Source organism: Octopus sinensis, unplaced genomic scaffold (genome assembly GCF_006345805.1).
Source record: "Octopus sinensis unplaced genomic scaffold, ASM634580v1 Contig13954, whole genome shotgun sequence".
In the NCBI taxonomy this organism is placed as follows: domain Eukaryota; kingdom Metazoa; phylum Mollusca; class Cephalopoda; order Octopoda; family Octopodidae; genus Octopus; species Octopus sinensis.
In genome coordinates this window covers 22,501-37,341 of record NW_021833067.1, presented here as the reverse complement: position 1 = coordinate 37,341, position 14,841 = coordinate 22,501, and the positions used below count along the sequence as shown (strand labels likewise).

Below are 14,841 nucleotides of genomic sequence, written 5' to 3'. Positions count from 1 at the left end.
GGAAGGGGCTAGTCGATTCCAGTACTAGACTATAGAGGGTTACTTGTATACAGGACAAAAATAGGATGGTCATGGTTGGAACGCCTTTGATCATTTGTCTGCTTAATTAGAGTTGACTTGGGACTAAAAATCAGCCCCACCAGTATCACAAGCTAATGTGGGAGCCTGTATGCGGTTACTTGATTGATTTACTAGAAATAACAGTTAAATCTTTCCCAAAATGCACACTGCCATTTTTCAAAAAGGGAAGGACACAATAATGTTCTCCTAAATGCTTTGTTTGAAAAAAAAAAAAAGGTGGCCGATAGGATGATCGTAGCTGGATCATAATTGGCCTTGGGCTAAAGAATAGCAATAACAACAACAACAACAAAGTATTCCAGTGCTCTACCACCACCTTAATGTCACTAAATAATAATAGTAATAATAATAATAATAATGATGATAACAAAGATGATGATAATGATGATGATGATGATGATAACAACGATGATGATGATGATGATGATGATGATAACAACGATGATAACAACAATGGTGATGATGATGATAACAATGATGATGATGATGATGATAACAACGATGATAACGATGATGATGACGATGATGATAACGATGATGATGATGATAACAACAATGATGATGATGATGATAAGTGATTTCCTTGGTTCCAAAGGCATTTGTTTATTCTGTTCTGGTAATATTGGTAATTCTTGAAAGTAGCCATAATTCTGGCGGCATTCCACAGACAATTGCAAAAGAGAATTGCTGAAACAACCAGGAAATTTTCTCTTTTATCATTGCAAGTGTCAAAGAGATGACAATGGTTCCAGTTACCAATAATAAGGATTCGAAATATACCGTTTTTTTTGTTTTGTTAACAATAATAATAATAATAATAATAATAATAATAATAATAATGATGTAAATGGTAATAATCATCATTTTAATTATCTTCCTTATCTTGATCATCATCAGCATCCTAATTTATGAAGATTAATGTAATTTTTCTCAAGGATAAATAAACGAGAAGAAGAGAAAGATGTGATTTATAATAAATAGAGATTGGCTCTGTTTATAGAATTCAAAGACTTGCAGGATGTTTCGACTGGTCGTCCGTCTTCCTTCGGCTCCAAATGTAAACTGCAAACAACATGGAAAGCAGAAATTCAAAATATGGATGAGAATATTCTGTGTTCCTTTTTAGACAAAACTAGCAGTATCGCCCGGCGTTGCTCGTGTTTGTAAGGGAAATAACTATATAAGCATTTTTAGAGAGTTATAGCAAAAAAATGCATTAAAAATGGAATAAAAAATTATGGTAATTTTTTTTTTAAATCGTTGACTCAGTGTCTTCAAGCCATGAAGTTGTTGTTCTAAAAGAACGCTGGTCTCCTTGACAACGCTTTACGACGTTGATTTCCTTACACTCCCTTCCCCACAGCTTCACGAGGGAGGGAAGAAAGGGGAGAAGCAAACAGGTGCAGGTGTGACCATGGACGCCAACTCCGCCGCCATCAACACACGAAAAAATATGCATTAAAATGGAATAAAAAATGATGTTAAATTATTTTTAAAATCGTAGACTCATCGTAGACCCGTGCTAATACCCAGAAGGGCTCGATATGAATCACGACTATAAGATACCCGAATTTGGTTAAACTGCACCGCAAAATGTGGGAGTAGTTAGGAATCTAAATCGAAGGGGACAGACACTCGCACAACTACAGTTTTATATATATAGATGACATCATTAGTTTTCACTTTTGCATAACAGGTAAGAAGGAAAAAAAGAAAGAAAGAAAGAAGAAGGAACCGGAAAGAGATCCCTTAAGTCAAAGAGTTTTGTGTAAATTTTTTATTCATTCCTTCAGAGCTTGATGTCAGCAATTCACAAATATATATATATCATCATCATCATCATCATCATCATCATCATCGTTTAACGTCCGCTTTCCGCGCTAGCACGGGTTGGACGGTTCGACCGGGTCTGGGAAGCCAGGGGCCGCTCCAGGCTCCAGTCTGAATCTGGCAGAGTTTCTACGGCTGGATGCCCTTCCTAACGCCAACCACTCCGTGAGTGGATTGGGTGCTTTTTACGTGCCACCTGCACAGGGGCCGGAGGGTCCGGCATCGTCACGATCGGTTCGAGCATTTTAACGTGTCAGCGGCACGGGGGCACGAGGTCCGGGTACTTTGGGGATCGGGGTACTTTGGGGATCCAGGGTACTTTGGGGATCCGGGGTACTTAGAATGGGTAGGGGGTATGTGGAATTGCTGCAGAAAGCAGCCCGGTGTCTTTGTAGTCACAGCATATCTCCAGAGATCTCGGTCCTTCGCCATTGCCTCAGTGAGGCCCAATGCTCTGAGGTCATGCTTGACCACCTCATCCCATGTCTTCCTGGGTCTACCTCTCCCCCTGATACCTTCAACTGTTTGGGAGTGGCACTTCTTCACACATCTCTCTTCATCCATCCGCAGCACATGACCATACCATCGCAAGCGTCGCTCTTGCACACCACATCTGATGCTTCTTATATCCAGCATTTCTCTCAGGATACTTACACTCTGTTTTGCGTGCACACTGACACTACACATCCAGCGGATCATGCTAGCTTCATTTCTTTCAAGTCTACGCATGTCTTCTGCAGTCACAGCCCATGTTTCATTACCGTGAAGCATGGCAGTTCGCACACATGCATCATACAATCTACCTTTTGCTCTGAGGGAGAGACCTTTTGTTGCCAGTAGGGGTAGGAGCTTTCTGAACTTTGCCCAGGCTATTCGTTTCTAGTGGTGATACTCTCTGTGCATCCACCTCCGCTACTACTTTGGTCTCCCAGGTAGCGGAAACTATCAACTACTTCTAGTTTCTCTCCCTGGAGTGTGATGGAATCTGTTTTCTGAGTGTCTGTTGGTGTCTATTGTCCCTGTGCATCTGCCGCACATGAAAGCTATCTTATCTGTTAATTTCCCTTTAATGTTGCTGCACCTCTTATGTGTCCATAACTTACATTGGGTGCATCTTATGGAGTTTCTACCTGTACCTTTCCTACAGGTTGAGCAGGGCCACCTACCCGAGGGGATGTGTGCTGAGTACCTCTGCTGCTTACTAATACTTTGGTCTTTGCTACATTTATTCTAAGGCCCTTGATTCCAACCCTTGCTTCCACACCCGAAATTTCTCTTCTAGTTCCGGTAGTGATTCTGCTATGAGAGCTAGGTCATCGGCATAGAGGAGCTCCCAGGGGCATCCCGTTTTGAATTCCTCTGTTATTGCCTGAAGGACTATGATGATAAAAGGGGACTGAGGGCTGAGCCCTGGTGCACACCTACTTCTACCCCGGAATTCTTCACTATATTCGTTGCCAATCCTAACCTTGCTGACAGCCTCTCTGTATAGAGCCTGTACAGCCCTTATTAGCCATTCTTCAATCTCCAGTTTCCGCATCGACCACCAGATAAGGGAACGGGGAACCCTGTCAAAGGCTTTCTCCAGTCTACAAAAGCTATGTAGAGGGTTTTATCTTTCGCTAGGTACTTCTCCTGCAGTTGTCGGACCAGGAATATAGCATCAGTGGTGCTTCTACCTGGTACAAAACCGAACTGCATTTCATCTAAACAAATTCTCTCCCTAATGAGATTGTTATGACCTTCTCTGAGACCTTCATCACCTGGTCCAACAGTTTGATACCTCTGTAGTTATTTCTATCTAGAGCATCACCCTTACCCTTGTAGCAGTGACTATGGTGCTGCTGCACCAGTCATTGGGTATGACTCCATTGTGAACTACACCTGGTTTACAATGCGGGTGACTATGGCATACCCACATAGCCAGCTGTTTTAAGCATCTCAGCAGTGATTCCTGATAGGCCAGGGGCTTTGCCTGGTTTCATATCCTTAATTGCCTTATCTACAAGGGAGCTGTCTATTCGGGTAGCTGGTCCCTCTACTGGGTCAACATTTGGCAGACTCTCCTCCTCCCATTCATTCTCCTCATTCAGCAGTCTTTCACAATGGCTTCTCCAAGCCTCTTTCTTTTCACTAGTAGTAAAAGCAAGTGCCCCATCATCCATGCGGACACATTTCTCTCCTATAACATCGCTATTTTCTCTGACACACTGTCTGGCAATCCGAAATACTTCAGCTCTTTGATCCTCGCGACGCTGGACATTGGCAAACTTCTTCTTTTCTGCTACATCTTTGGCAATGTATACCTGCTGCCCAGCCTCCCTTTTGGCTATCTGGTACAGTTCCCTGCTGCCCCCATCCTTCCAGGCTTTCCAGGCCCGTCTCTTTCACAGATGGCTTTATCTACTGCACTATTCCACCACCACGTAATTCTAGGTCTGGAAGGGACTTTGCACCATCCACAGACTTGGTCTGTGGCACTCAACAAGCTGTCCCGTAGGAATTCCCACTACCTTCTATGTCTGACGTCTGAAGCTCCTCCTCCTCCCTCTCATCAAATTTCTTGATGAGTATGTCCCTAAATTTCTGACCATGCGAAGGGTTCTTTAGCCTCCAAATCCTTCTTTCTGGATGGTTTGTTTCTTGGAGTCCTTCTGGCCTCAAGCTTAAAGTCACTGATGATTAGTCTATGCTGAGGGATACATTCTTCACCCAGGAGGGTCTTTGTATTCAAGAGCAACCCTGCATCCCGTTGTCTGTGAGGATGAAGTCTATTTGGCTAGCAGAGTCTCCTGACTGATAAGTTATAAGGTGGCAGACTGGCTTCTTGAAGTTAGTGTTGCAGATTGAAAGGTTACATGCATCACAGAATTCAGCAGTCTAGTTCCCTCATCATTTCTGGTGCCAATCCATAGCCACCATGTACCCAGTGAAGATACCCGATTCCCGCCCAACATGCCCATTAAAATCTCCACCTACAAGATGAGGTCCTTGTTACTAGTCTTTGAAGTAGCCTGCAGAGGGTATCATAAAATTGTCCTTCTGATCATTTGGTAGTCCCGCTTGTGGGGCATAGGCTGAGATAATCATAGCTGTGCCACTCTGTAGGACCAACCTGAGCTTAAGCACTCTATCACAAACCCTGACAACCTCTATGACCTTATCCACCCATTCCTCCGCAGGAGAATGCCTACACCCCCTACACCTTCCTCGCGTACCTTTTCAGTAGAGTTTGTACCTAAGTGCCTTGCCCGTGAGGACCCTAGCCGAAGCATCTCTCCATCTTACCTCTTGTATGCAGCATACATCAACCTCTTCTCTCTAGCATCTCTACAATCTCACTAGACTTGCCTGTCAATGTACCAACATTGATAGTGCCAACTCTGAAAACTGGGAAGGAGATGGGGGGGGGACGGGGGGGATTCGGCGCCTGAGAAGAGGAGGGTTGTTGTTGTGGTGGTGATAGTTTTCGTGGTATTTTTCTTTTGATCTCTCTTCCACCTGACCACGCCGTGGGCAGGAGCTGTGTTAGCGATCTCTCTTCCAACCTGACCACGCCGTGGGCGGAGCTGGTGTTAGCAGTGGACATTCGTATCGTCACTGAGTAACGTAATTAGGTAGAGAAAGAAATACAGATATTCTAGAGTTGAGTTGGGGAGGGGGGGTCCAGTTGAGGCGGGTAATATAGGGGAGCAACCAGTGGGGAAGGTTGGGGTAAGGAGGAACGATGGCAGGAAGGGTTGGTGTAGGTTCGTAAGAAATAAAAACGTAGGATATTACGAGGCGGGAGGGTACTAAAAGGGGATGGTCGGATTGAGGCAGTGTCAGGAGGAGCGTAAGATCGGTGGGCAGTTGATGAGCTATGGCGCTAGCAGCTTGTCTTTTCACAGTGAAGCATATGAGGAGAAGGGGTAGTGGGGGGAGGAGGAGGGTAGGGCGTATCCGGTGTAGATGAGTAGGGCGTATCCGGTGTAGATGGTGAGAACAGGGTATACTGGTATTGGTGTGGGGGTGAGAACAGTGTTCACCGGTATTGGTGGTGGCGGTGAGAACAGTGTTCACCGGTATTGGTGGTGGGGTGTGAGAACAGTGTTCACCGGTATTGGTGGTGGGGGTGAGAACAGTGTTCATCGGTATTGATGGTGGGGGGGCGGGCGCACCGCCAATGGCGGAAAGATGGGAAAAGATGGGATTACGGCTTGAGGTAGCCTAAGGTTAAATTTCGTAGATAGAGAGATAGGAAAGATAAATCAAGTTATGGCGAAGGCTTGAAAGTAGCCTAAAAGGTTAAATTTTCGTAGTGAGTGAGATGGGTAAGACGAATCAAGTTATCAATGTATGAATAAACGTAGTAACAACGAATAAAAATAGTAAGATAAATTTTTAAGAACTTGCTGCGGGCATCGACCGAGAGTTGAAATTGAAGAAGAAAGTAAGTTGAATTGGGAAATATATATATATATATATATATATATATATTTCAATAGGTGAATGAATTATCCTATGTTTATCGTCAGCATGGAAAATTCGTTGAACCAAAATCTGGGTAGCAAATTCACGTCAGAAACACGGTTGAAGCAACCTGTCCAAGGGTAGAAACTCTGTCGAGAAACATATGTCGAGAGTAAAGGAATTTTGTTAACATCTTCGTTCGACTCCATTCTTTCATTTATTTATATATATATATATTATATATATATATATATATATTTCAATAGGTGAATGAATTATCCTATGTTTATCGTCAGCATGGAAAATTCGTTGAACCAAAATCTGGGTAGCAAATTCACGTCAGAAACACGGTTGAAGCAACCTGTCCAAGGGTAGAAACTCTGTCGAGAAACATATGTCGAGAGTAAAGGAATTTTGTTAACATCTTCGTTCGACTCCATTCTTTCATTTATTTATATATATATATATATATATATATATATATATATATATATATATATATATCAGAACTGGAGGAGAAGTTCCAGGTGTGGAAGGAGGGTTTAGAATCAAGGGGCCTTAGAGTCAACCTAGCTAAAACCAAAGTACTAATAAGTAGAAAGGTAGACAATCCACAAATATCTTCAGGAAGATGGCCCTGCTCGATCTGTAGAAAAGGTGTAGGTAGAAACTCTATAAGATGTACCCAGTGTAAGCTATGGACACATAAGAGGTGCAGCAATGTCAAAGGTAGGCTAACTGGGAAGATAGTTTTTGTATGTGGCAGATGCTTGGGAGCATTAACCTCCGAAAATCTGCAGAAAACAACTTCCGTCACTTTCCAGGGGGAAAAACTAGAAGTAGTTGATAGCTTCCGTTATCTAGGTGACCAAGTCAGTAGTGGGGGTGGGTGCGCTGAAAGTGTAACTGCTAGAATAAGAATAGCCTGGGCAAAGTTTAGGGAGCTCTTACCTCTGCTGGTGACTAAAGGCCTCTCGCTCAGAGTAAAAGGCAGACTGTATGATGCGTGTGTACGAACAGCCATGCTACATGGCAGCGAAACATGGGCCGTGACTGCTGAGGACATGCGTAAGCTCGTGAGGAATGAAGCCAGTATGCTCCGATGGATGTGTAATGTCAGTGTACATACTCGACAGAGCGTTAGCACCTTGAGAGAAATGTTGTACCTAAGAAGCATCAGTTGTGGTGTGCAAGAGAGACGATTGCGCTGGTATGGTCATGTGGCGAGAATGGATGAAGATAGGTGTGTGAGAAAGTGCCAATCCCTAGCAGTTGAGGGAACCCGTGGAAGAGGTAGACCCAGGAAAACCTGGGACGAGGTGGTGAAGCACGACCTTCGAACTTTAGGCCTCACTGAGGAAATGACCAGAGACCGAGACCTTTGGAAATATTCTGTACGTGAGAAGACCAGGCAGGACAAGTGAGCCCAGCCCACTTATGAATGCCTTTCCTCCCTTGGACACAAAGACCGGTTGAGGCAAGCGAAGTCGATATAGAACCTCATCCGACGACAGACACCCATGCCAACCCCCCATGCTTGCGAAGACATGTTGGGGCAAGCGAAATCGAAATCGAAATCGAATTGAACCAGCCAGGATCCCTGGCCTGGTGGTACGTAAAAAGCACTATCCGACTCGTGGCCGTGGCACGTAAAATACTCCAATGCGACCGTACGACAGGCACCCATGCCAACCCCCTTTGCTTGTGAAGACATGTTGGGGCAAGCGAAATCGAAATCGAATTGAACCAGCCAGGATCCCTGGTCTGGTGGTACGTAAAAAGCACTATCCGACTCGTGGCCGTGGCACGTAAAATACTCCAATGCGACCGTACGACAGGCACCCATGCCAACCCCCTTTGCTTGTGAAGACATGTTGGGGCAAGCGAAATCGAAATCGAATTGAACCAGCCAGGATCCCTGGTCTGGTGGTACGTAAAAAGCACTATCCGACCCGTGGCCGATGCCAGCACCGCCTCGACTGGCTTCCGTGCCGGTGGCACATAAAATACACCAATCTGACCGTGGCCGTTGCCAGCCCCGCCTGGCACCTGTGCAGGTGGCACGTAAAAAGCACCCACTACACTCACGGAGTGGTTGGCGTTAGGAAGGGCATCCAGCTGTAGAAACATTGCCAGATTAGACTGGAGCCTGGTGCAGCCTTCTGGCTTCCCAGAACCCCGGTCGAACCGTCCAACCCATGCTAGCATGGAGAACGGACGTTAAACGACGACGATGATGATGATATATATATTAGCAGCTAATCCCTATTATTGTTATTCTTCCAAATTCTTTTTGTGATTCTGTTCGTTAGTTTACCTTTTACCATTTCTCCTGAGCAGTATATTCAACTGTTTATTCTTTTGTTCAGTACCCCAGGTTGAGGGTAAACTTGGACACAGAGGCCCTGGTTAATGCCATACGGTATTTAAGATTATGCTATTTAATGTAGTTTTAGACACCATTTGAAAAAGGCACACGGCATGATTTTATAGTTATTTCATGGTTATTTGTAACAGACGCAGGAGTGGCTGTGTGGTAAGTAGCTTGCTTACCAACCACATGGTTCCGGGTTCAGTCCCACTGCGTGGCATCTTGGGTAAGTGTCTTCTACTATAGCCCCGGGCCGACCAATGCCTTGTGAGTGGATTTGGTAGACGGAAACTGAAAGAAGCCTGTCGTATATATGTATATATATATATATATATATATGTGTGTGTGTATATGTTTGTGTGTGTGTTTGTCCCCCTAGCATTGCTTGACAACCGATGCTGGAGTGTTTATGTCCCTGTAATTTAGTGGTTCGACAAAAGAGATTGATAGAATAAGTACTGGGCTTACAAAGAATAAGTCCTGGGGTCGATTTGCTCGACTAAAGGCGGTGCTCCAGCATGGCTGCAGTCAAATGACTGAAACAAGTAAAAGAGTAAAAGAGAGACCATGTGGTCCTTATTGGGGTGTCTGCTTACGTCGTTCTTCCGGAATTGTTTTTCAATGAAATCTTTTGTTTTTTTCTAGGTTCAGTGGAAGCATGGAACCAATCAATGCCAAAGAGAACTGGTGGGGTGTCCGAGAAGAGTTCTTCATTGCTGCTAAGATCCTTGACGCTGCCAACAACGAATCTTTGGTCCCTGTTGATTACAAACCTTACAAAGTATTGCCACCAGTTGATGGTATGTATGTATGTACACCTGTGTGTGCTATGTGTGTATGTGTGTGTGTGTGTACCATCATCATCATCATCATCATTTAACGTCTGTTGTCCATGCTGGCATGGGTTGGACGGTTTGACAGGGCTGGCATGCTGGAAAGCTGCACCAGGCTCCAGTCTGATTTGGCATAGTTTTCTACACCTGTTGTTACCTGTACTCTACATGTATGGTGTGCCTGCACACCAATACCCAGAGATAATACAGGTAACCGATACCGATAGTATATAAACTTAGATATGTTTCGACCAATGATTGGTCCAGGCCATGTCTAACTTTGAATCCTGTTTAAGTCAAGTTTTGTTTATGGTCCATTCAAGTAGTGAGTTTTTGTTGGGTGAGTTGTATCCAATTATGGGTGGCTTATCTGGTATTCCTTGAAGGAATCTATCCAGACTCCATTTAAAGTTGATGGGATCCTGTTCCTCTTTGATCTCTTTCGGGACAATTGAGGGCCTGTTGAGAAAAAGAAATTATGTTGTAGTGTACATGTTGTAGTGTATATGGATATTTTTATCCCTTAGTTGGTTACTATAACCACTAACTCTGTTTACACACACACACACACACACACACACACACACACACACTTCATTGAAATGGTGTGCCCTTATGCAAAATTTTACTTCAGTGTAACCAACATTCTACAATAATTATGCACGGAGAGATTAATTAATCCCAGAAATTGCTAATTGCATGACATATCGTTTGTGTTGTTTTTGTTGTTGTTGATGTTGTTTTTGTTTGATTTCAAGGGAATTGTGCCCCAGGATGGATAGCTGAGAAAACTCGTTGTTTCAGGTACATGGGAGGTGTACAGACCTACTACGGTGCCGTCAAATACTGTCAGGTAAGAAAGTTCAATCAATCAACATCTGTCAGGTGTAACTGTGTGAATCAATCACTCCGAATTTGGATTGTCCTACACATGGTAGAGATCAATTTTTAATCATTGATTTCTAATATGAGGCACAAGGATTCACATTCTTGATGCATGTGGGAGTGGTACTTGGTTGGTACTTTATTTTATTGACCCCCAGAAGGATTAAAGGTTAGTGTCGACCGTGGCAAAATTTGAACTCAGAATATCAATGTTTGTAGCTATATGCTACATAGTGGTGAATTCAGTATTCTTCTGTTTATTAGCATTACTACAACTACTACTACTACTACTACTACTACTACTACTACTACTACTACTAATAATAATAATAATAATTTTTTCTACTATAGGCACAAGGCCTGTATTTTTGTGGGGACCGGGACAGTCGATCACATCGGCCCCAATACTCAACTGGTACTTAACTTTATTGACCCCGAAAGGATGAAAGACAAAGTCAACCTTGGCGGAATTTGAACTCAGATTGTAGCAGCAGATGAAATACGGCTAAGTGTTCCATTTAGCGTGCTACTGATTCAGTAGGCTCATCGTCAATAATAATAATAATAATAATAATAATAATAATAATAATAATAATAATAATAATAATAATAATAATAAATAATAGTAATAATAATAATAATAATAATAATAATAATAATAATAATAATAATAATAATAATAATAAGGCTTCTGATCTTAACTGATTGGAAGTGTTATCATGTACATTGTTTTGTCTTGGTATAAAAGATGGGCTACAGCAAATATTCTGCTCAATACCACAGATTTGTTTGTCAGTTGTTTGACCTTAACCAGTTGAGCATGTCCCTTAGTGGCTGACGATATGTGCATCTCTGATCACGAGCAGAAGTAGTGGGGGAGCATCATAGCCATGTGTTGAGAGGGATTCTTTGGGGTTTGAATAATTTACCTCTGGAAACATGGGTGTTTCGTTCAACATCCTTAAACAATCCTTATTCAGGGACCTTTTGAGCGGGATGGGCCACTCGACCAGAAGAAAATTCTAACTGGGTCCCACCTTCAAGGTCATGCTCTCTCACTCAATAATAATAATAATAATAATAATTATAATTATAATAATTGTAAGGTAGAAGTCACCTCCATGTGAGGTGTTGTTAGTGACGTCAGTTTCATCATTTCTTATTTTTTTACAGAAATGGCATGAATGCCACCACATCTTTCTGGTGTCATATTTACCTAAAAAATAATTCTCATAGTTTACTGTATGGAAAAATAATTAAATGTGTATAAACCCATTTTGCAAGTTAGTGTTAATACTTTAATCTTTAATCTAATTAGGTCCTTAAAGGGGATGTAACTCACTGAGAGGGGAAGTAACTCAGTGAACACCTGTTAGTTTTTTTATGTGTATGAGTCTACAATATATATATATATAAAACTGTAGTTGTGTGAGTGTCTGTCTCCTACGATTTAGATTCCTAACTACTACCACATTTTGCGGTGCAGTGTAACCAAAACCGGGTATTTTATAGTCGTGATTCATATCGAGCCCTTCTGGGTATTAGCGCGCGTCTACGATGAGTCTATGATATAAAAAAAAAAATCACCATCAATTTTTCCCATTTTCAATGCATTTTTGGCATATATAAGGGAAGTAACTCTCTAAAAATTTATTATTAAATCTCAGAACGTAAAAAGCTACAGTAACACCCCACCCTTTGTGGTTAGCCATATTGAGATGGCTATTATACTTTACATCTCTAAAAATGCTTATATAGTTATTTCCCTTACAAACCCGAGCAATGCCGGGCGATACTGCTATTATATATTTATATATATATATATATAAATGGATGCGTGCGTTCCGTCATATAATAACAAATTAATAAATAAAACATATGCATATATACATACATATATGTACGTACCTACATCTACATGTATATATACATGCATATATGGATACAGGACACCAAAAAAACGTTGAACACAATGAGAAATGAAAACATAAAAAGAAAACGGAAAAACAGAGTACAAGACATACAACACAAGGAAAATTCCCCTTCTTCAGTCGCCCCTGTTTCATCTACTCCGCGTTTCGAAGGTAAAGGCGAGACACGACTTCATTGAAACATTCCTTCCCGCAAAAGGCAAACTAAATACGTGTATAAATATATATACACGTATATACACACAAGTGAAAATTGAAACTGAAATCAAATTTGATATCTGGCATCGGTGCTAGTGGAGCACTAAGAGCACCATCTGAGCGTGATCATTGCCAGAGCAGCAAACTGGCTTCCATGCCTGTGACATGTAGAAAGCACCATTCGAGCGTGATTGTTACCAGCGTCGCCTTACTGGCACTTGTGCTGGTGGCACGTGAAAAAAAACATTCGAGCGAGGTCATTGCCAGTGCCGCTGGACTGGCTCCTGTGCAGGTGGCACATAAAAAGCACCATTTGAGCGTAAAAGTACCCACTGCACTGTCGGAGTGGTTGGCATTAGGAAGGGCATCCAGCTGTAGAAACTCTGCTAGATCAAGATTGGAGCTTGGTGCAGCGATCTGGTTTGCCAGTCCTCAGTCAAATCGTCTAACCCATGCTAGCATGGAAAGCGGACATTAAACAATGATGATGATAATGATGCTATATATAAATATATGAACATATATATATATATATATATATATATATATATCTTTTATAATTAAATACATAATTATAACAAGGGCTTGGCTATATGCCTTACCGTACACTGTAAAAATATATGCCAAAAGACACTTTTACCACCTTAAAATCTCTGTGAATAACACACCACATTTTAGACAAGCAAAAGATTATATTGTTGTCTATCTTGATTTCATTATTGTTAACTTTAATTTCATCGTTATTATCATTAATTAACTTTAATTTCATCATTATTATCATTAAGCTAGCAGAATTGTCAGCGCACTGGACAAAATGCTAAGCAGCATTTTGTCTGTCTTTATGTTCTGAGTTCAAATTCCAGTGAGGTCAACATTGCCTTTCATCCTTTTGGGGTCAATAAAATAAGTACCAGTTACGCACTGGGGTTGATGTAATTGACTTACCCCTCTTCCAGAATTGCTGGCCTTGTGCCAAAATTTTGATATTTTCATTATACTTATTTTTTTCTTTTTTTTTTTTCTTCAGTCTTTAGGTGCCGAACTTATGGAGAGTAAAGAAATGGAATCATTTGCTAAAAAATTGCTCATAGATTCTGACTTTGACTATAATACAAATCTAAGAATTTGGATCAACAAACCCAGCTCGCTTGGAATGTGTGGCATATTTTATGATGATTATGCCGAAACCCACGAAAGCTGTCATTTACTTTTACTGCCATTTATTTGTGAAAGCGGTGAGAACTATTCACTCCTTGCAGTCTTCTATCCTTCATTGTCATCATCATCGTCATCATCGTTATTGTCATCGTTCTCCTCCTCCTTATCATCATCATCATTATTATTTATTTATTTATTTATTTATTGTCTATTTTAAACCTGGGTAAATGTTTCCATCCTTGCTTATGTAATACAATTTCTTGAAAATGGGCTCATAACCCCGAAATATTAAATACAAGGTATACTACCCCCGCACCTGCCACCCAAAACACACACAAATGTCGGCATGCACTCACACATGTGTACATAATATTTTGACGGGCTTCTTTCAGTTTCCATCTGCTTGCTTTGGTCAGCCTGAGGCTTGAGTAGAAGATACTTGCCAAAGGTGCCACACAGCAGGACTGAACCCAGAACACCATGGTTGGAAAGTTGATTTCTTAACTAGATGCCCATGTCCATGCCAGTACCTTATTCAATTAATTTTCTTAATCTAAATCAAGGGTTCCTAACTGGGGTCCACATGGCCCCTAAGGGTCCCTATTTGTTGGGGTCCACACAGCAAAATACTAAATTCAGTTCTACATTTAAGAGATGAGGAACTATGTACATTATTCTTTTACTCTTTTACAAATATTCGTCAAATGTAAATAATGTAAATAAAATAGTAAACTGTCTACAATAGTATTTTAAGGGCCCTTGAAAAAGTTTTGCTTTCGATGTATGTATTGGTATGTATTGCAAGAAACAGCTGCGTTTCTTTCTGTAACATTTTACAGAGTTCAACCTACGACAAGTTAAGGTGTGAAAAACAATATAGGAATTATAAAACTAATTTTTAAACATTGAATGGCTTTAGGGGTCGACCAGAATAAAATAGAAATCAAAGGGGTCCATAGATAAGAAATGGCTGAGAAACCCTGATCTAAATAAATAAATTAGTTTGTGTTGTATAATAAACTGATTCAAATTATTAATATTATTATTCAGGTCACTACCTGGAATCGAACTCGTAATCTTGGAGTTAGTAGCCCGCGCTCTT

The 14,841-nt window shown here is 41.5% G+C and overlaps 1 protein-coding gene across 3 annotated transcripts in view; it reads left to right on the top strand.

Moving 5' to 3' along the window:
* LOC115229966 (protein bark beetle-like) overlaps positions 1-14,841 on the top strand; it is a 41,635-nt gene that overhangs the window by 25,089 nt on the left and 1,705 nt on the right. The window contains exons 13-15 of one of the 3 annotated variants that reach the window (XM_036499419.1): positions 9,380-9,534; positions 10,326-10,420; positions 13,609-13,813. In XM_036499419.1, coding sequence (XP_036355312.1) covers positions 9,380-9,534; positions 10,326-10,420; positions 13,609-13,813 — 455 coding nt within the window. Of the gene's footprint in view, positions 1-220; positions 427-9,379; positions 9,535-10,325; positions 10,421-13,608; positions 13,817-14,841 lie in introns of those variants that run through there. The other 2 variants (XM_029800224.2, XR_004997411.1) reach the window with 2 other exon arrangements.